The 20,620-nt window shown below is 45.3% G+C and overlaps 1 protein-coding gene across 1 annotated transcript in view; it reads left to right on the forward strand.

The window, feature by feature from the left end:
- Nucleotides 1-17,997, forward strand: part of LOC126525988 (uncharacterized) — a 183,464-nt gene extending 165,467 nt beyond the window's left edge. The window contains exons 17-18 of the mRNA XM_072284147.1: nucleotides 3,931-4,212; nucleotides 13,995-17,997. Coding sequence (XP_072140248.1) covers nucleotides 3,931-4,212; nucleotides 13,995-14,189 — 477 coding nt within the window. The 3' untranslated portion in view covers nucleotides 14,190-17,997. The remainder of the gene's footprint in view (nucleotides 1-3,930; nucleotides 4,213-13,994) is intronic.
- The last annotated feature ends 2,623 nt before the right edge of the window (nucleotides 17,998-20,620 follow it).

A 20,620-nucleotide genomic window follows, 5' to 3' on the forward strand; every position in this document is an offset into this window, starting at 1 on the left:
GAACAAGGAGAACAGATGGAATAGTACAACACGACGATGTAACATGGGTACAGTCAAGGTCAAAATTTCTCAATATTTGGTAGGTGTCGAGCTTTGAACTAGCAAAAATATTACTAAACAGTGCGCAACCGACACATGTCATAATAATAACAATGACGCTGATATAAAGACAACAAGAAACAAAGATATAGTCATCATCATCATCATAATCCGCCTGTTTTATGTCCACTGCAAGGACGAAGGGCTCCCTGCGATCTCCAATTACCCCTGTCCTGCGCCAACCGATTCCAACTAGCACCCGCGAATTTCCCAATTGCGTTGCACCACCTAGTCTTCTGCCATCCTCTACTGCGCTTCCCTTCTCTTGGTACCCATTCTGTAACCCTAATGGTCCGACGGTTATCTAATGTGCGCATTGCATGACCTGCCTACGGCCATTTTTTTTTCTCTTAATGCCAATTAGAATATCGTCTATACCTGTTTGCTCTCTGATCCAAACCGCTCTCTTTCTGTCTCTGAAAGTAATGCCTAGCATTCTTCGTTCCCTCGCTCTTTGCGCGGTCCCTAACTTGTTCTCAAGCTTCTTTGTCAGTCTACAAGTCTCTGCCCCATATGTTAGCACCGGTAAAATGCACTGATTGTATACCTCCCTTTTCAACGATAACGGTAAGCTTCCAGTCAGGAGCTCACGATGTGTTCCAAAACAAAAATATAGGTACAATTTACTGCCACTCAGAGAAAGGCGAACATAAAAACACAAAAATACATTCGAATTTTAAATGTATACAGCACTGCTGGAAAGAATAATAAACAAATCATGTGGCTCGGTAAACGAAAGAAAAGGAGAGCGTGGGTTGGCCTTGAGTTCAATAACAGAAGACATTCCCAAACATGTACACACAGCACAATGCGTTGGCGGGCTAGTTGGTGCGAATCCATGAATACTTTGTTTAGCGCAAAACGACAGAGACAAGAAAGACGACAGGACAAGGCGCTACTCTCAACTGACATCATTTTATTGCGTCACTCCTTTATAGACCGCTCAAACCAGAGGAACATGCGCAGTGAGCACCATGCGGTGGAGCCACCAACATCCGATCCCAAGAGCGCACTCATGCGACAGAATCCAAAAAACCAAATTCAGCGCTGTACAAGGTTAAGGAAGGCACACTAATGCACTGTGACCCCAATGCCTGAATGAAAAAAGCTTCCGATAACTCTCGGGCGGTGGTGTCACGGCTCTTTTTCAAAATCGTGGTATCACGAAACATGGGTTTGCACTTGCATGTTTTACAATGCTGAGCCAAATGGGAACCTGTGCCTGTTGGAACCTGTGCCTGTGCTTGTACAGCGCTGAATTTGGTTTTTTGGATTCTGTCGCATGAGTGCGCTCTTGGGATCGGATGTTGGTGGCTCCACCGCATGGTGCTCACTGCGCATGTTCCTCTGGTTTGAGCGGTCTATAAAGGAGTGACGCAATAAAATGATGTCAGTTGAGAGTAGCGCCTTGTCCTGTCGTCTTTCTTGTCTCTGTCGTTTTGCGCTAAACAAAGTATTCATGTACACACAGACTGAAAGACCGAAAATGCGACCTCCGAAGCAATGAAAGCTAAGGACACGAGGAATGGAACGGGCTCTACCTACCTAATAACATACAGTGTAATTGTCCAGGTCCCCTTTTTGTTGCTACATTTCCTGAAGAAGGTGTTCATAATTCGCAGCTTATTCCTTTCCGCGAATTCTACCAGCATTTCTCCTCTAGCGTTCCTAGTATCGACGCCGTAGTTGCTTGTTCACCAGCCTGCTTTTCCCCCACTTTTGCATTGAAGGTGCCCATTGCTACAGTATACTGAGCTTGGTACGAGCTATAGGCACAGCCGAGGTAAAGCCGCCTGTGCGTGGGAGCCCCGCAGCGGCCGTATGACCCGGGCGTCGGTGAGAACGACGCGCCGGCGGCGTCAGTGGTGAAAGACCACCAGCCGTGGAGTGGGAGAAGCCGCTTGTCGCGGTCGTTGATGCATGATTTACTCAGACCTGCGAAAGATGTTGACGGCACAGCCCCATATTTCCCATGCATTTTTGACCACGTTGAGGGACCGTTTTGTCAGTAACTAAAATAGGTATCCACATAGTGCGTGCATTATTTTCTTTCAAACTTTGCGCTGCTTCAAGTGTACTATACTTGTTAAAATCTAAGTGAAATTACTCTTTTGGTGAAATCTTTCCCACTAGCACCTAAATTATCGCTTTGTTAGCATATTTTAAAATTTAAGCCGTTAAGTGCATATTTTCAATTCTAGCACAGTAGGTGTCTCACTTGTACAGTTGAGAGTGGAAAAAATGAGCTGGTTATCCTGGAAGACATAGAAAATAATGGTACCTATGCAATAAAACATGTGGTTTTGAGATAATTTATGTTAAAGTAAGAAAACAACTGAAAACCAAACATATATTTTTTGCCACAAACATGCTTTCATTGCGAATATTTCCAGACCATGGCTGCTGCTACTCCATTGCCGAATAGACCGCGAAAGAGTTACGTGCCCGTAATCACGTGATCGGCCCCCACGCAAAGCAACTCTAACAATCGGGCCACAATCACACGGGCACTTCTGTTATGGCGCCAGCTATATCTCGAAGAAATTCACGGCGCAAGCTAGGTGAGGCCAAAGGAAGGCCGGTCGTGCCGTTGTGTTGGCTGGTGTTGCGATGCCGTTTCTTGAACCTCGACCGGCCTTACTATTGGGTAGCGTGGCGTTGTCGGCGGGCTGCAGGCGTCCGGTAGACCATGGCGACCAGGCAAGGACGAGGCGATTTCTAGTGCGACACTTGCACTGTTTATTCAATGGTTGGGGAAGGATAAGAAGAAGGGAATGAATGAACTGAAAAAAGTGCATTGCGGGGCCCCTTAAATAGGCCAACTAAAATCGTAGGCGGGACCTTCCTCCCGTCAACGTCACGTGACATGCACTGAGTCTGGTCGGGGTGGGCGGCTGATCCCTTCTCCCAGGTGACGTTTCACGTACTTGCCTCCTCTGGCAGCAACCCGCGGGTCCTGTTTGGTTCGCGGAAGGGGTCTCCTCTAGAGTCGGACAGTTCGCGGAAAGGGTGCTCCCCTGGAGTCACACAGCTTGTGAAAAGCGTTATCCCCTAGAGTCGCACACACAAAGGGGCGCCTGCCAGACCGGCAACCACTCAAGAGAACCATACCAAATTATGGATCCATCCTTCGTTTCGATGAGGCATGGTCTTTGAGTATCCTTTTTGCCCGGGGTGTTACACGCCAACCGTAACACTGGCCTCGTCCAGCTTGCGCCGTTGCTGCATGGCTCCGAATTTCTTCGGAGCCATGCAGCAATGGGCTCAAGCCAAGATTATGCTGCTGCGGCCAACCAGTTGTTCGACATGACAGTCTTCGGGCTGTGGTGCTCACACCGACAACGGGACCTAGAAGCGAACGGTACGCAGGCAAGCAGAAACGGTCGCGAAAGCCGACAACTTAAAGCGCGTTGTATCTATATCGCACACGGGGTGCGCACGTGCGCGCACGCCAGTACGCCGCAGGAGCGAGACGGACAAGAACTTCATTAAAACGCTTCGGAAAGCTTCGCTTCACATAGTTTCCACAAGAGTGGTACCCGGTGCTTTGCAATGGTACGCCAGCAAACGGATAGGACAGCCAGAAAGAGACCGTGAGATAGATTCCAAAATGTGAGTTGGATCTGCGTAACTTGTTTTTGAAGAACGAGCTTTATAATTTTAAATATCCAGACACGTATAATATTTTAAGCACATTAAGGCAATTGGTCTCTGCACGCGTGCGTAACCATTGGGAATTGTGGGCCTGTACAACGTTTTCGGGAGTTTCGCAGCAGCGCTCGCTCGCCACCCGCTCTCGGAGGAGGCTGCCGATGCGCGCGTCACTCGCAGGAGGTGGCCGAGCACGCGGTGAACTTGAGTCGCAGCCGCGGCGACATGTTTCGCGTCGTGTTCTCCTCGACCATGGGCGTCATGGTGTACAAGCAGGTCCAGGGCAAGCAACTCGATCATTTCCGGCAGCCGTGCTCGACATGGAACATGGGAGACTATGACGTCACTTGCGACCCCGGTTTGGACAAGAAGCTCGAGGAAAACGACCTGGCCTCGTACGCCGTCGCCAACAAGGGCGTGTACCTGTTCTCCTTCGAGGACAACAAGTCGCTCACGAGGAAGGTGGGCTTTGCTGCCAATCTCCCATAAGGGGGGGGGGGGGGGGGGAGGAGTTTAGCTGGCGCTCACACACACGCACAAGCGCGCACACATAAAAAAAGAATAATTATTTCGCAGGTACAGAGAATTGTAACAGAGAATAAAACGTGTACACGAAGTGAATACAAAGCAAAAGTAGAGAAACAGGAAAAAGGATTACAGTATGACGGAACACACAACAGATATGAGAGCTTTTGTTCAGTTCTTGAAATTACTCTCCAACTACTTTCAGAAAAAAAGAAATTGAAATTAGGCATGAAGATATCCAGGCACTCTGAATGGGCGTTATATGTGGCCTGCACTCTAGATAGAGGGTCACAAAAATCTGAAGGCTGAAAGGCTCGCTGTTTCCTCGTGCCTTTCTGCGGAATGTAAAAGCACACATTATAAAGCAAGTGCGAGCAGCAGATTTTTCCACGCATTAATTTGTGGAGAAAAAGAACATCCAATTTGTTGCCACTATAGGTGATTGTAGGTAACGTGAGTGTCTGTGTTATCTCTATATAGATGGAATGCTTTTCACAGAATCGATGTGTACATATAGATGTGAACTTTTTTTGCGCATTTTCTAGAAGTTCACAATTGGACCTACAAGTGCCAGTCCCAGACCAAACAACAACAACAACAACAATGAAGTCTACGTGCTGGCGCATGCATACATAAAAGGAAAGACAAATAAAAGAACGGCGCGGGAATATCAGTAAAACAAAGCGATGAATATAAACAACGATATTGAAAATAACAGTGTAGATACGACCAGGCGCAAAATGAATACAAGAGAGAAAGGAGGAGAAAGGTAGTTAAACAATATGTGAAGCTATGACGCAACAACACAAAGTTCGGAAAAGAACAGACATCGAGTTGTGAAAAATACGAAGATAAAGTACGCGTTATAAAAGACTGTATTCTGTGGACAATTGAGTATCAGTGATGGTAGGCAGGAACGTGGAAAGTTCTGTGTTCTCTGGTGATATGGCGCGGAATACAAAACACGATACAACTGAGGAGTATGGGGCATGAAAGGATACCGTGAAGGAGTTTGAAAAGAAACAGAAGGTCAACGCGGTTACGTCGGCAGCGAAGTAAGGGCAATGACAATAATCCAACAGTGCTTGAACAAGGTCCACAGTCCATGTTAGCAATGCGGTGATGATGATATATGCTTAGAAACTTTTTCTGGGCCCAATCTTTAATGTCACTGTCGGATTTAGAAATGCCATTCCAGACGACCGACGCGTATCCGAGTTGAGGAAGACAGGTATTGTTGTGTACAACCTGCGGCGTGGTGTAGGCGAGTTGAATTCTCTCGATAGTCTGCAAACAGAACCAAGAGAACGCATACCCCGCTTTGAAGCGCGTTTAGCGTGAGCAAAAAACTGCGAGGCTTTATCAAAAGGTACACCGAGATCATTGATGTCACACACCTTACAGAGTGGTACAGAATCTACTGAATAAGAAAAATAAATGCTTGCTGTTTGGCTGTGAAAGTCATGATTTTGATCTTAGCAGCATTCAAGGTGAGGTTATTATCTTTGCGCCATTCAGAAAAAAAAAAAAGATAACAGGTCAGACTGAAGGATGGGACTGTCATCAACATCATGTATATCCTTAAATATCTTGACGTCATCGACGTACAGAGGGAACTAAGAATTCCGAATAGCGCAAAGAACGTGACTAATAATAACTAAATAAAGCAGTGGTCCTAATGATGATACTTGAGGGACGCCGCTAGTTGCCATGTAAGAAGAAAATTTTGGCCATTGACGCTGACATAACATGGTCTATCAAGCATATCACTTTGCAAACGATTGACCATTGACGAGTCAACACCAAAGTGTGTAGAGTTTATCATAAGCAGTCAGTGGCTGACTACATCAAAAGCTTCGCTGAGGTCACAGAAAATGACGTCAACTTGCGATATTTGTGATAGAGAAGTGGCCGGTGAGAAATGCATGCCGATTCTGAATTAATGATTTCTTCACAGTAATGACATTACGGTTTCAAGAGGAAGCTAAAAAATCTAAGATGTGGCACAGATAAAAAAAATATAGGGCAATAGTTAGAGACATAGGTTTTACAGCCATCCTTAAATACAGGAAAAAAGACTACCAGTGTTCCACATGTGAGGAAAAGGGGAAGGATTCAACGAGACAAGAAAAAAATCACCGCCCAAGCACTCCGTACAGATGGTTAACCAGCGAAGCCGAAACGTGCGGGCCCGGTGTTTATCACGGGGTTAATCCCGACGGTCCAGTAAACGACGGCTTGGTAGCTTGCTGATCCTCGGTACGCAGTTGCTGCTTGCACTCGGCTGCACGAGCCTGTTCTTTTGCCCAGGCTGCAGCATCGCCATGGCGTACACGAACTCGTTCCCTGTTCTGCTCGCGGCGTTGCTGATCGAAAGCTGCCTGCTCCTCGGGAGTACGCATGACGCGTGGCCGACACATTTTGGAGCCGGGGATAAACTGCTGCGCGCTCGCTCTGCTACGACGGCGAGCAACGACGTCACTACTGGCGCACCTAATACAACGCTACCTATAGTCTGCTACAACTTTAGAAAAAGGGGAGGTCCCGCCCAGATGACCGAAGTGCAAGAGCCGATTGCCTCCGCGACTATAGTAGCCCCGCTCAAAAAATGGTGTTTTGAAAACGCGTAATTCTTAGTATAAATAAATACTTCTGCATTTTGATGACTGGTTTGGCGGAGCTCTCATGACTTGAATGCTATAGCACATGCCGGATCGCAAGAGAAAAATAACCCCGTGCCTTCTACAATGCTGCACGTCGTCTGCTTTTATAGCTTCGTTGCAAGGGAGAAAATAAGAAAGAGAAGCTCAGCATGGCTTTTATGCTGGTTTAAATGTACACGGCAAATTTACTACTCGTTTTCCGAGCTTAAAATGAATCAGTTGCTATTTAACAACTACTTGGAAAGAAAACAACGCGTTCATCGAAACCATTACAAACCTGGGGCGAGAAGGCGATCGAGGCAGGAAAGGTACAAAAAATGCTTCATTCATCGTTTTAAATACATACTCTTGGTTTTGCGTTTTCACAAGCTTATTTTCAAGAATGTGATAGGCTTTCTTTTTCGTTACTTCTCACTTTTTTTTTTTTTGCTAGCCTGCAGTCTTGCCAGTTCGCGTAGCGCAGCGTCAGCGATGCTACCTGCAATCTTTTGTCGCTGAATCACGGCTCAGAATAAACGCACGCGGCACAAATGGTGCAGTGTAAGCTCGCAGTAATATTTCCGGCATGACAGACCACCCCCAAACAGTTTGGGAATTCACTCTGACGAGGGGCAGACGCACACGACTGACGCGATTCGGCCCATTTCGAAGCGCGGACGGCCATCTTCTCCATCGGCGGTGTCCTCGAACGTCCGGCTCATGGCATCAGTCTAGAGTGCGCGCCCATTGGTCCAGGCTCGTGTTCATCCGCCTTGTAGGGGTACACGCCCCTTTTTTCTCAAGTTGTACCCGACTGTAGATAGCACAAGGCCTTTCACTCCGATCCATGACGTCATGTTACCTGGCCCGAGTGCCATAGAATCTAATGGGGGTGCCCCCGAGTAGGCAACAGTGATTTTGACATCACCGCTTTCATCACGATAGCCTTGTCAATGGAAATTTCGGGCAAGGTAGCATGACGTCATGGATCGGAGTAAACAGGCCTCGTGCTATCTATAGGTGATGTTGGCTAATCGCACGCCTCACCTTCTCTCTCACTCTCTTCACTTTTTCCGCGCACGTGCATGGGATTGAGCCGGATGAATTTTCGGCATACAGGCGACCGACAGATGGACGGATGGACGGACGGACGAATCGGATAGCCATACATAGCTTCGCTGTAATACAGATGTCTATACTGGGGCAAAGCATGGCCTAGTCAAGCTGTTTTCCAACAGCTTTTAGCCTTTGGTATCCACCAGAACACTTGTAATTCTGGAAATAAAATTGAAAATTGAAAAAATTGAAAATCATGGCTGCAGGATAGGGAAGGCTGATGAGCTTGTCATCAAACAACACAGCACTATATATATGTAGGAAGCGTCATGTCCTGATGACTGACATCAGCGTTGAAACCTGAAGCTTTATATAAGCATGAGAAATGGGCAGCAAAATACATACGGCGACTGCTTTGGCTTCTACTCCGCTAGAGTCGAGCACGTCAAAACACTCTCCACACTTACTAGAGCGTTTGCCGATGGGCTTTGAATATTGCGCCGGCCGTTCCGAGGCACTCCTTTCTCAGAATAAAATATGTGAGTTGTGACTCCGCTCATAGAGGAGCCTTCAGACGGTTCGGAAAAAGCGTTCTTCTCACCACTCATGAGACACAAAACTTTTGGACAGACGGTGCACACGATCTTTATACTTTAGGACAGTTATAAGTTCACATGAGTGCCAGTTGTTATACTTAAAGCGCTTAGGACTGTACTGGAGAACGTATTCGCACGTTCTGCTCAAAACACAGCTTCGTAAACTGATCTATTAGCGGCGAGAATTGGGAGTGGCGCCCTCTCGCGAGTGACGTCACGGCCAGGACGCCGCTCGCTCGGCTCGCTCAGCTGCCGCGCGCGCTCGTTCCTTTCGTGTATGCTTGGGGTATGGGTGGCTCGAGCCGTTCTTATGAACGATATGTCGGCTTCTTTCTGCTGTCATGACTGAACCACAGTTACTTCTCCTAAAGCGCATGAGTCAATAAAATTTGCGGCCTGGATATCGCAAGCTACGTAGCGTTGAAGGAGTCTACTGGCATTGCAATGATTATATGAGCCGTGTCTGTCCATAAACTTTGCGTAAAAGGAATGTCTGCAAATTCAACACGCGAAGTTGTGTATGATGCCTCACTAAACAATTAACATTCCCTTAGTATTTAGCTGTGAGAGACATTGCATTTTACATGGAAGAAAAATCTTGGTAATTGGCGTCAGCATGTTATCCGTGTTAGAGAGACACTGCCCAGCGAAGCTGTCATCATGATTCTTATTACTTTGGTGTGTTGTTCTATTCAAATATGGCCATTCATTAATGCGTAAAAAATAGTTAGGCGCGATTTTCTTATGAAAATTTTGCTGCTACATTCATCCCCCTCTGAAACAGGCCTCCAAAAAACGAATTCCTCATGGCTGCTAACACGACGGGGCGTCATGTAGAGTATTTACATAGGTAATTCACAAACACCATAGTAGCAATCACCTAAGAGAAAACTTTCGTTGTTAAGATCGAGAGCCAATCAATTGCAAGTGATGAAATGTTCCATAGTGGCCTTCAGTAGCCTTTATCGACTATATGGCACACCCCTGATCACGTAACGGTAGCAACCGACTTGCGGTATGGCGAGGCACGCTATGTTCGCGAAGCCCATCAGTTCACTACAACTTCGAATTGAAACCATAAAGTTTTTTTTACAGTGCCAACTGGAATGGCTAAAGTATTCTCGAGCTACTACAGCGCAGCTTAGATTGCCTAGAAAACGAAAATTCAAGCACCTTCTGTCTCACCATGTCTCGATCCAGCGTTCTTGAATTATACAAACGGATAACTATTCGCTTCGTCGGTACATAAAAGAGAACCTTCCCCAACTGCAGGCTAAATAAAGTTTGCTCCAATCCAATCGCAAACATTCATAGAGAAGGCACCACAAGCCTGGCATATACTTTCACTTGATTTCTGACCCTCCACCGGGGAATTTCGATATATTGTCACGTGGTGGTGACGTTAAGAACACAGTAGCAATACTGTGAAAGGCAAAACTAGATTTTATTGGGCGAACCTGTGCCCACAAAACAGGCTACACTTATAGCACAACGAAAGCGGCGAACACAGTAGGCGATCGTCGGAAATTTGATCAGCGGGTCAAGCGCGTCGGCTTTTATAGAGCAGTGGTCGAATGATCCAGACTAATCGTTAGGACCCGCGTGCCTTCCACAAAGTTTTACAGCATTCGTGTCACGCGATGAAATCAGATAACACAAGGTTCGGCGACAACAGAAAGCCGGGTAGAAGCATCGATAACTTTCCAGAAACTTCGGATACATGCAGGCGCGTTCCGCGCTGCGCGATTACAGTTGTTAAGCGGCGAAACGTGGTCGCCCGATAAAGATAAGTACACGTGTCAATATTCAATATGTGCCATACTACTGATTCAAGCTTCGACTTCTTTCTAGCTGCAGCCATGCGGTCCAACAGGCATATTTCACTAAAAATTTGGACCGAGCAGCCTGTGTCACTTCGCCAAAAAGATTTCTCATGTATATTCCTCCAGCAACAAGCACCAGTAAATTTCTCAAGTGAGTTGAACGTGTAGCACGCAAAAGGGAATATATATTGGTACATACCTATTTGCAGTCTGTAAGTAGCTGTAAGCCTTTATTAACATTACTTCAAATTTCCGCCGCTTAAAATAGACACGTGAAGAACCGCCTAATGTTGGCAAGCAGTTAAAGAAGCAAGTGGTGCTTCTAGAATCTAAACTGCAGTATTAGTTAAGTCCCCGTGTTACTGCCGAGCGTTTCCATGAAGAAATGCAAAAATTCGATATTATATTATGAAATACTCTTCTTGAGCAAACCTGTTTTAGCTGATTAAAATCAACGTAACTGTTGTAGAAGTCATATATAGCCAGCGTTTGTGACATACTTGTTGCACCGCCGCAGGTATGGTATCATAACTGGATTCTTATATGCTATGTTTTTGCGATTGTCCATCCGCGCATAAAAAAAACCGGAATGGGCTGGTCTGCGCTCCTTCGGCTGGCACTGTAACGTTGCCTTTTAGAGCTGCACTGTTGTCTGAGAGATTAGCTCTTTGAACAAATGTTCGCAAATGAAGACGCCGTGAAAATATATTTGAGACGACCACCATAAGCATACAAGCAGAGAGAACGAGGCCAAACAAACGAAAACACCGCAGAAAGCGCCCGGACAGCGCCCGAACTGTAGCAGACGACAGGCGCGAGTCCTTGCCCTGACGTCACGCGAGCGTCGCTCGCAGCGCCCCTGTAGTTCGTTCTCGGCGCTAATACTTGGTCATCACCATTGGTTTTATCTGTCACCAGTGACAAATCGTTGGTGAACAAGAAATCGTATAAACCAACATAATCACCACTCTTGCAAGCAAAGCGAGAGGATTAATTTATGTCAGGGGAGGAGCTCTGGCTCCGGGATGACAGAGACGCAGTTATTTTTAGCCACGGGTGAAACTTGTCGGGACGCACAAGGGAAATGTCGGAACCAGAGACATCTATGACTTGAGCATTCGAGAGGCGAAGGTCTAAGACCTTGTCACCTGGACTGACGATCAAGCTATGTTGTTGAAGTTAACGGAAGAGCAGGAAGTCCAACAACAGATTGCATTTTTCTCTATGTAATTAAGTTGTGAACAGAATAACTAAGTATGTTAGAATCAATTCGAAGTGTATAAAATCACCAAGAAGGATTAATATGTGCTTGCTACGGGAAGATATTACGCTTTCAATTGAAGATATCACCTCATCAAAGAAAACGGGAAATATTCGGCCGTTCATAGAAAGATATAATCAACAATTCTTCGCAGCGTGCTAGGGTGACTTCTAGCCAAATTGACTCCTGTACACTTTTCATACAACAACAACAACAACAACAACAACAACAACAACAACAACAACAACAACAACAACAACAACAACAACAACAACAACAACAACACTAACAACAACAACAACAACAACAACAACAACAACAACAACAACAACAACAACAACAACAACAACAACAACAACAACAACAACAACAACAACAACAACAACAACAACAACAACAACAACAACAACAACAACAACAACAACAACAACAACAACAACAACAACAACAACAACAACAACAACAACAACAACAACAACAACAACAACAACAACAACAACAACAACAACAACAACAACAACAACAACAACAACAACAACAACAACAACAACAACAACAACAACAACAACAACAACAACAACAACAACAACAACAACAACAACAACAACAACAACAACAACAACAACAACAACAACAACAACAACAACAACAACAACAACAACAACAACAACAACAACAACAACAACAACAACAACAACAACAACAACAACAACAACAACAACAACAACAACAACAACAACAACAACAACAACAACAACAACAACAACAACAACAACAACAACAACAACAACAACAACAACAACAACAACAACAACAACAACAACAACAACAACAACAACAACAACAACAACAACAACAACAACAACAACAACAACAACAACTACTACTACTACTACTACTACTACTACTACTACTACTACTACTACTACTACTACTACTACTACTACTACTACTACTACTACTACTACTACTACTACTACTACTACTACTACTACTACTACTACTACTACTACTACTACTACTACTACTACTACTACTACTACTACTACTACTACTACTACTACTACTACTACTACTACTACTACTACTACTACTACTACTACTACTACTACTACTACTACTACTACTACTACTACTACTACTACTACTACTACTACTACTACTACTACTACTACTACTACTACTACTACTACTACTACTACTACTACTACTACTACTACTACTACTACTACTACAACTACTACTACAACTACAACTACTACTACTACTACAACTACTACTACAACTACTACTACAACTACTACTACAACTACTACTACAACTACTACTACAACTACTACTACAACTACTACTACAACTACTACTACAACTACTACTACAACTACAACTACTACTACTACTACTACTACTACTACTACTACTACTACTACTACTACTACTACTACTACTACTACTACTACTACTACTACTACTACTACTACTACTACTACAACAACAACAACAACAACAACACTTTATATCAATATAATAGACTTTATTAGGCCAATATACAAGACTGTGATACAACTTCTGGATCCTTAGGCAAAGGCTCTAATTATGACGTAATAGTTCTGCGGAAACCCGCAAGGTGGAGAGAAGTAATTAATAAAGGGAAAATTAGACATCCACCCATTCGTAGCAATTGCTACAAAGGAAACCCATACGGGTTCCACGGGTTCCTCGAGAAACCCGTATAGGTTTTCTTTGTATAGAAATTGCTACTAACGGGTGGATCTCTGATTTTCCCTTTATTTAGGCTATAATTATGGATCCATGCAGTTATATAAAGAAAAATAAACGATTCAGACACGGCAGAATCATTTTTCTTTGGCTATAGACGTCACGAAGGTTGCGGCAAAAAGAAAAAAAAAAGACGAGAGGCAACCAAACAAAAACAATGGCGCAGACTGCCGCAGGAGCGAAGACGTCGCGCCCCCTCGCGGCGCACGCCAAACCCCGCACGCAGGCGACATCGGCACCCGAAAGGCATAGTTGCCGTCCACTGTGCTGGGTGACGCCCACGACGGGAGCAACGCCGGTACGGCAGCAGGCGTACGAGAGGAGACACCCTCACGCGGTCGCCCACGCACATGCAGGCTGGCAATAAGAGCACAGCTTCGTAAATATATAAGTGAATGCGGGCAAGGCATACTTAAGTGTGTGATTTAGTCAGAGGCAGTTGACGTTCTTGATGCAATTGCTGGAGATAGAATCGGGCAGTGCCTCTGCGAGATCGCACAAGTCTGCTGCTTGTATACGGGGCGCGCGCGTGGGTAATGTTCTCGATCTGCTGATGTCGCAGATGGAGCGGTATCTGCCTGCCAGTTCGGACGGCTGGTGCCTGTTCGATGTGCACCGGGACGTCTACTGGACCTGCGGTTTGACAATACCTACGAATCCTGCGCCGGACACGCCCATCGAGATTAAAGATGCGCCCACACCTATGCAGCGCGTCAAAACCGTCAAAGGATTGATGGGCTCAATAAAGCGCGGGTAATAAAGAAATTCAGTTTGAAAACCGGGCCCGTATTTACAGAAAGGGCCTTAGGCTAGGATTAGCATTGATTGCAAAGTGAAATTTCAGCCGATCCTGATGCTGGACACTTTGCGCATTCGAACCCAATCGGTCACCCGGTAGCATCGGAACCGCTTCCCCATTAAGGCGACCATGGTGCTGTTGAAGCCTGCGCCTGGTGCGAAGAAAGCTCTGCTCACTCGGAATAACGAACGTCACATATATCATAGTCGGCGAGAATTGCAACATTGTAAGTAATCAAATTTGCAATTTAACGCGGCACTAAACAATATCACAATTCTGTAAGGAACGCCTATAGAGACATCTATAGCCCAGAAATGTGCTGCTAATTGTCTGTAGGAATTTCGTTAAACTCATAAATATCGTAACTCACGTCAGCATATTTGCCAACGTTTACGGCTTTACCGTAAAAATGCCCAGTTTTCAGCGCTCCTTGACATCTGTCGTATCGGCACAAATAGTTTACGCTTTTTAATTTGCGTAATGTCTCCGTCAAAACCAACTTAAAAAAAAAAAAAATGTCGCCGACTGATTTTTTATTGCCCAACTTTTCGGACCCGCCTACTATACCTGCATGACAGCGAATTCAGCGGATAGAACCAATGCACGGGGTGTTGTTTTCGAATCCTTAACAGAACATTTAAATATCACCTGTGGCACGTCGCTAAGTTGGGCCTCTTTAAGCTTTTCACCCAGATCACTTTCAGAGGCAGACATTACGCTCACGAGAAATTAATATGAATATTTGAGTGATTAGTAAAGGTTCGGTAACTAAACTTTAGAACTAGTTGCTTTACGGCACATGTTACAGTTACGAATTATAGTCGCTGGCATTGAAAGTCATATTCACTTGGAGAGAATCCTGAGGGCTTTCCAGTTGCGAGATATGCCTTCCGAAAGCTTGCGACGATACAATGCAGTGGTGGCCCAGTAATTTATTATTTAAGTGCATTTGAGTCGATTTTGCCCGATCAAGCTACGCTTCAAGGTGACATATGCTTTCCTCGCCACAGTATCCGCATCCCCCCCTTTTTTTCCCTCCCCTTCCCTTTCCTTTCCTTTCTTCTTATTATTTTTTATTTTTTTGTCAGCCGTCGTGTCGGACGCCCTTGACACGCCGGCTAACGCGCGTGTGTTGACAGACCGGGGTGGGGGGGCTGGCTTTGCCCTTGTACACAGCGTTTCTTTACTCTCAATTCGACACGCTAACACATTTTCCCTCGTTTCCGCATCCTCCCGCCTCACACCCTCTCCCTTTTAGAAGAACCCCACCTGTATATAGTGTGGCGAGGAAAGCATATGTCGCCTTGAAGAAGACAAGTCCGCTTGTCGAAACGTTGGCTCCTGCATTCACCTTGTTCACGTTTTGCTCATCATATTTAAATTAGTCTTTTTCGATTCGGCTACCTGACTTCATGCCTATCTTTCAGGCGGAATTATTGGCAATTGTCTTAGCTTTACGCAAATTACCATCTATGTCATTAGCCATAATCTTAACTTATTGCCTGTCTGTCTGTTCTTCACTAACCACACCCAAATTGCCAGATGCATTAAAAACTTTCTATTCTCTTCTCCCAAGACACTTGCGTCTCGTTCGTTTAGTGTGGGTGCGAGGACACAAAGGTCTAGCCTTAAAGAATATGCAGATACACTCGCAGTAGCATCCCACAATGGTCCTATAATCCCCATTTTATTTTCGTCAGCTTTCATCACTGCGGCGCGATTCAGAAAATATACTGCTACAAATAAGTTCGCGCAATCATCATTGGCAACATATGATTTCCCGCATCTGAGTTTTCTGTGGAACAACAAATAATGCTCCTCTAGAAAAATTGAAGTAACGATTGCAAGACTGCGGTGCCGAGTCCCCCCACTGAACGTGTACCTCCACAAGTCTGGTCTGGCTATATCGGTCTTGTACCCTTTATGCAATGAGAGTGAATCTCTAACACTTCTTTTTGACATGCCGTCGTTTCATCATTCAACGGAAATTTTTTTTAGAAGAACCCTTCCAGAAGCTTGGCTTGAATTTGACTCCTCTTGTAACTCTTTCCTTTGGGGCTACCGTTACAGCCACATGAACATCTGCGAAGCCATTTGCATCTTTCTACATGAGACAAAACAAATTGCATGTTAGAATTCTTCAAAATACTTAGAAAGCTCACAAAATTCACAAAATATCTAGATGATTGGTTATTCATACCTGTAACTGTAGACACTTTAAATCCCATTTGCAAGACACTTATGTCATTTCACCCTAATTTACTAAAAAAAATGCTAACAGTTCCTTCACCGCTCGATCTTTTGCCCATCTCCAGCGGTGGGTATGTGCCATTTGTTCAGAGGAACAAAAACAACAACGTCCAAACCATCCCGATCAGCGCTTCAAGCCAAAGAATTGACATCCCAGCAGAGTGCAGGTGCGAACTTTTGCTAATGTCGCTCATTCTTGGTAAGGTGTCACACGCCCAAAAGAGACAGTATATGGGCGTCCCGTTCGCTCTTCTAGGCGCGCAGGGTGAAGGTTGATCAACGTAGACTGCACGCGAGGTTGTTCGCCGCGTTCGGTAGATACGCTCATGTCTGCCGAGATTTATAGCTTTTACGAATTCGGATGCATAGACAGGCATGGTCACGGAGGTTGACGATTGAGAACAGAACACGACACGAGACCCAAAGTCCGGCCTGGCATGCTTTGTGTCGTTATTGGACGCAGCGTCAGCTGCCAGTTGCAATACTCAACACTAGCGACGATACCCGACGTTGTGAGATGTGCATTCTTTTTGTTAGAGTTAATTTTACGGCTGGAGTGACGATTGCGCTACAAACCAAGGATATGTTAATTCCGCTGCATACCATTCCTTGAACCCTGGCAAGATGTACGGCCGCAAGGCGAGTGTGCCAGTGGCGTTTATGTATTCAGCATTGTTAATTGATAATAAATTCATTTCATTTCAGCACCACTGATGATTGATTTCCTCTACCTAACATCGATTTGTTGGTTGATGGCGATGACGTTGGAACGGGTGCGCTTCACTTATGCAGCAGGCGTGTACTGCGTCGAATGCAGCGCCTCCTTCGGGGTCTGTCACTGCACGGCTGGAAACACAAGCAGAAGGCGCGAACGAGTATCTCCCTCGGCGGCCTTCTGGAAGCAGCAAACGCTGTACACAGCCATGCCGAATTCTTCTGTTCAAAAACCCTAAAGCAGCGCCTGTGATACGAGATGCCGCAGTGAAGGGCGCCAAGGGGGGCGTGAGATTTAAATACGCGATGGAAAGACGCAGCCAGTGGGGGAGGGAGAGGGGGGAGCGCAGGGGAGAGAGGTCACGTGATAGCATAGAGCATGCAAGGGCTAACGACTGCCAGAACAATGTTTCCCTTGTTCTTTGTTTGAAGTTACTGCAACTTTTGTGAGACCATGAAAGTAGTCAATACACTCCCACCTTATACGAACACCCATACAGTGACCTCCACTAGCCTCTGACTTCTGCGAGCTGCAATCCGTTGCTTTCTTTGCACAGGTGGCATCTTTTGTGATTGCGGACAAACTGTTTTACATACAAAATATACGCGTGTATGAAAAATAAAAGATAAATGAAAATGTATGTGACAAAGTGAAGTAATAACACATCAACGTAACAGAAGGGCGAGAAGAATCGTTAATAAATGATGCGGAAATATACATACAGCTTCATAAGCATGGTATAAATTACATACTGCATACTGGGTGTCCCAGTTAACTTTAATCTGAGTTTAAAAATGTGCCGATTCATTCTAATCTGACGCGACCAAACGCATGTTGCTGACTATTCTATGGAGTAAGTCACACTATTTTTTTTATTCTGCTTAATTGCGTAATTAGGTATGATTAACGAACTTCTGAAGCAATGAAGTTAGGCAAAAGATTCCAATTAGAAAATTGTAGAGCGGTTTGCAAAACAGCCGATTAAACAGTTTCGAATTGTCTATCCGTTAAGTATTAGTTTTTTTCTGCTTAGCACGCCCGGCTAAGTGTTATGTTCGTTTGTGCGCGGAACATTTGGGAGCAGTGCAATAACGACGCGCAAGCGGGCATGTCACGTGGTGCTTTTTTGTATTTCGCGGGCATCCGCAGTAAGCTGAAAAGCAATAATTCTTAATAGATAGAAAGACAGAAAGCGTTTATTCGGACGTTTTGAAAACCGCTCTGCAACTTTCTAATTGGAATTTTTTGCCTAGCTTCGTTGATTCAGAACCTGGTTAAGTAATCTCGACTAATTATCTAATTAAGCAAAATACAATAAAAATAGCGTGCCACACTACACACAAAAGTGAGCAACAGGCATCTGGTCGCGTCGTCTTGGAGTGCATCGGCATATTTTTTTAACTCTGGCTAAAGTTAGCCGAAACACCCTGTATAGTATAGCTCCCGAAGTGCAGTGCTTCCTGCTAATACTGGACCTCACTATGTTACATTGCATAGGGACAGTGTGGTCCAACGTTGGGTTCACACTGGTTCTGTGTCCCGGGCCGGTAGGGTGCCCTCCAGGCCAGCGGAGCTTCCAGGTCAGCGGAGCTTCCCGACGTTCGCGGTGGCAGTCGTCGTACACTGGTCTCGATGGCGGTGGGGGCTTCGAGCGCGGGCGGTGCTGTGCCCGGCTCGCTGCGCGCCGTCTCCCTGCTGCCGCTGCTGCTGCTGTCGTGGCCGGTCCTCGCCGCGGCGGCGCCCGCCCGCAGCGACGAGCTCCCGCCGTACCCGGCCGACGTTGTGCACAAGCCGGACCCGAGCTGTGAGCGAGCGTCCGAAAGACGGGCCGACGAGTTACACTTCGCCGCCACTGCTGCGACTGCTGTCGCAAAACATTGCGGTGACCTCTAGAAAAGTTGCGGACGAAAAAAAAAAAAAAAACACGTTGGCAGTTCTATGGGCTTCGACAGATTTGGACGGGGCAAGACAGGTTTGGGTAACAACCATGCGGACCACCGCAGTGTAAGACGCCTAAATAATTTGCGTGGGAATGTACGTAAAATTTAGCACACGTCGAAGCGTCGGCACGTGCACCTAAGAAATAGTTGCTCTCTTTTGCTGTTGGTTTGAGAAACCATAACGTTTTCGATGTGCAGAACATTCTCGGCATTGTCAGGCCACTTTTCTTTCCGGCTATCTGTGCTACCGTTTTCGTGGGTCGATTACAAAGACAGTACAGTCTGAAATTGCGGGCCGATCCAGAAGATAGTGATGTTTAAAAATTTCAGCCTAACCTCGTTCACAGCGTTCTTCAATGAATATAACGAAGTCATCGTAGTGCCCAATCTTATTTTTACAGCGTCAAGCGAAAGTAAAGTACATCTACGTGAACAGGGTGTACCACGTAACTTGAGCCAAACATTAAAGATATGCAAATGCCACGTAGTTTGACAAAATCAAGGTAATGTTCTTTGCCGTCACTTGTAGGTACTCAGATAACTTTTTGCATTCCACCTAATTACATAATTAGTCATAATTAATTAACTTCTCAAACATTATACTTAGATAAAAAGTGTACATGAGAAAATTGTAGAGCGACATGAAAAGCTCCCGAGACAGCTTTCGGTTGCTCGATACATGCTGCATAAAAGTGTTTTCTGAGCGTGAAAGAAGCCCGGGAATACAAACAAAGTGCCTCGAGCGGCCAGTCCAGCGGCAATTCTGCGTGCATTTGCGGGCTTTTTCCACCTTCGGAAAAACACTTTTATGTAGTACCTATCGAGCAACAGTAAGCTGTATCAGGAGTTTTTCATGTCGCTTTAAAATTTTGTTATTGGCACTTTTCATCTAGTTATCCTTGATCCACTAAAATTATATTTATTATGAGGTTCAGTCGTTAAATAAGAAAACAAGTAAAATAATGATATAACAGCAATTTATTCAACTGAAGTTCCAGAGCGCATTCAGAAATATCCAATCGAATCGTTTCTGTGGAGCTGTCGTTGTCTTACGTTTTTCTGTGCTGCACAGGAAGCAAGCGATCTCTCAACAAGTACCATGCGACTAGGTGCTTGCGTGAACCAATATTAGTGTCTTCAAAATTGTTTCGAACGAATTACCAATGCTGCATGCAGACATGATGCAGACATGATAAGCCGTAAACAAACAGGACGGTTCACAGACTACGGTCCTGGCTTCCACGTTTGTCAAAACAACTTGTCTGTTGAATTAATGGAGCGAATAGACATTTCACGCAGCAGTACACAGTGTGTGTGTACAAGTTATCGAAGCGATGTCAGACTGCGCGGGCATGTCAGCGGATCACGGAAGAGCACGTGCTCGCGGCCGACGCCTCATCTTATACGCTTACTATACGGTCTACGTTTTTACGTGCAGCACCGGTCATTCACTGAAGGCGCTGCGCGCAATTGCCTAGTCACAC

This window comes from Dermacentor andersoni, chromosome 8 (genome assembly GCF_023375885.2).
Source record: "Dermacentor andersoni chromosome 8, qqDerAnde1_hic_scaffold, whole genome shotgun sequence".
NCBI lineage: Eukaryota > Metazoa > Arthropoda > Arachnida > Ixodida > Ixodidae > Dermacentor > Dermacentor andersoni.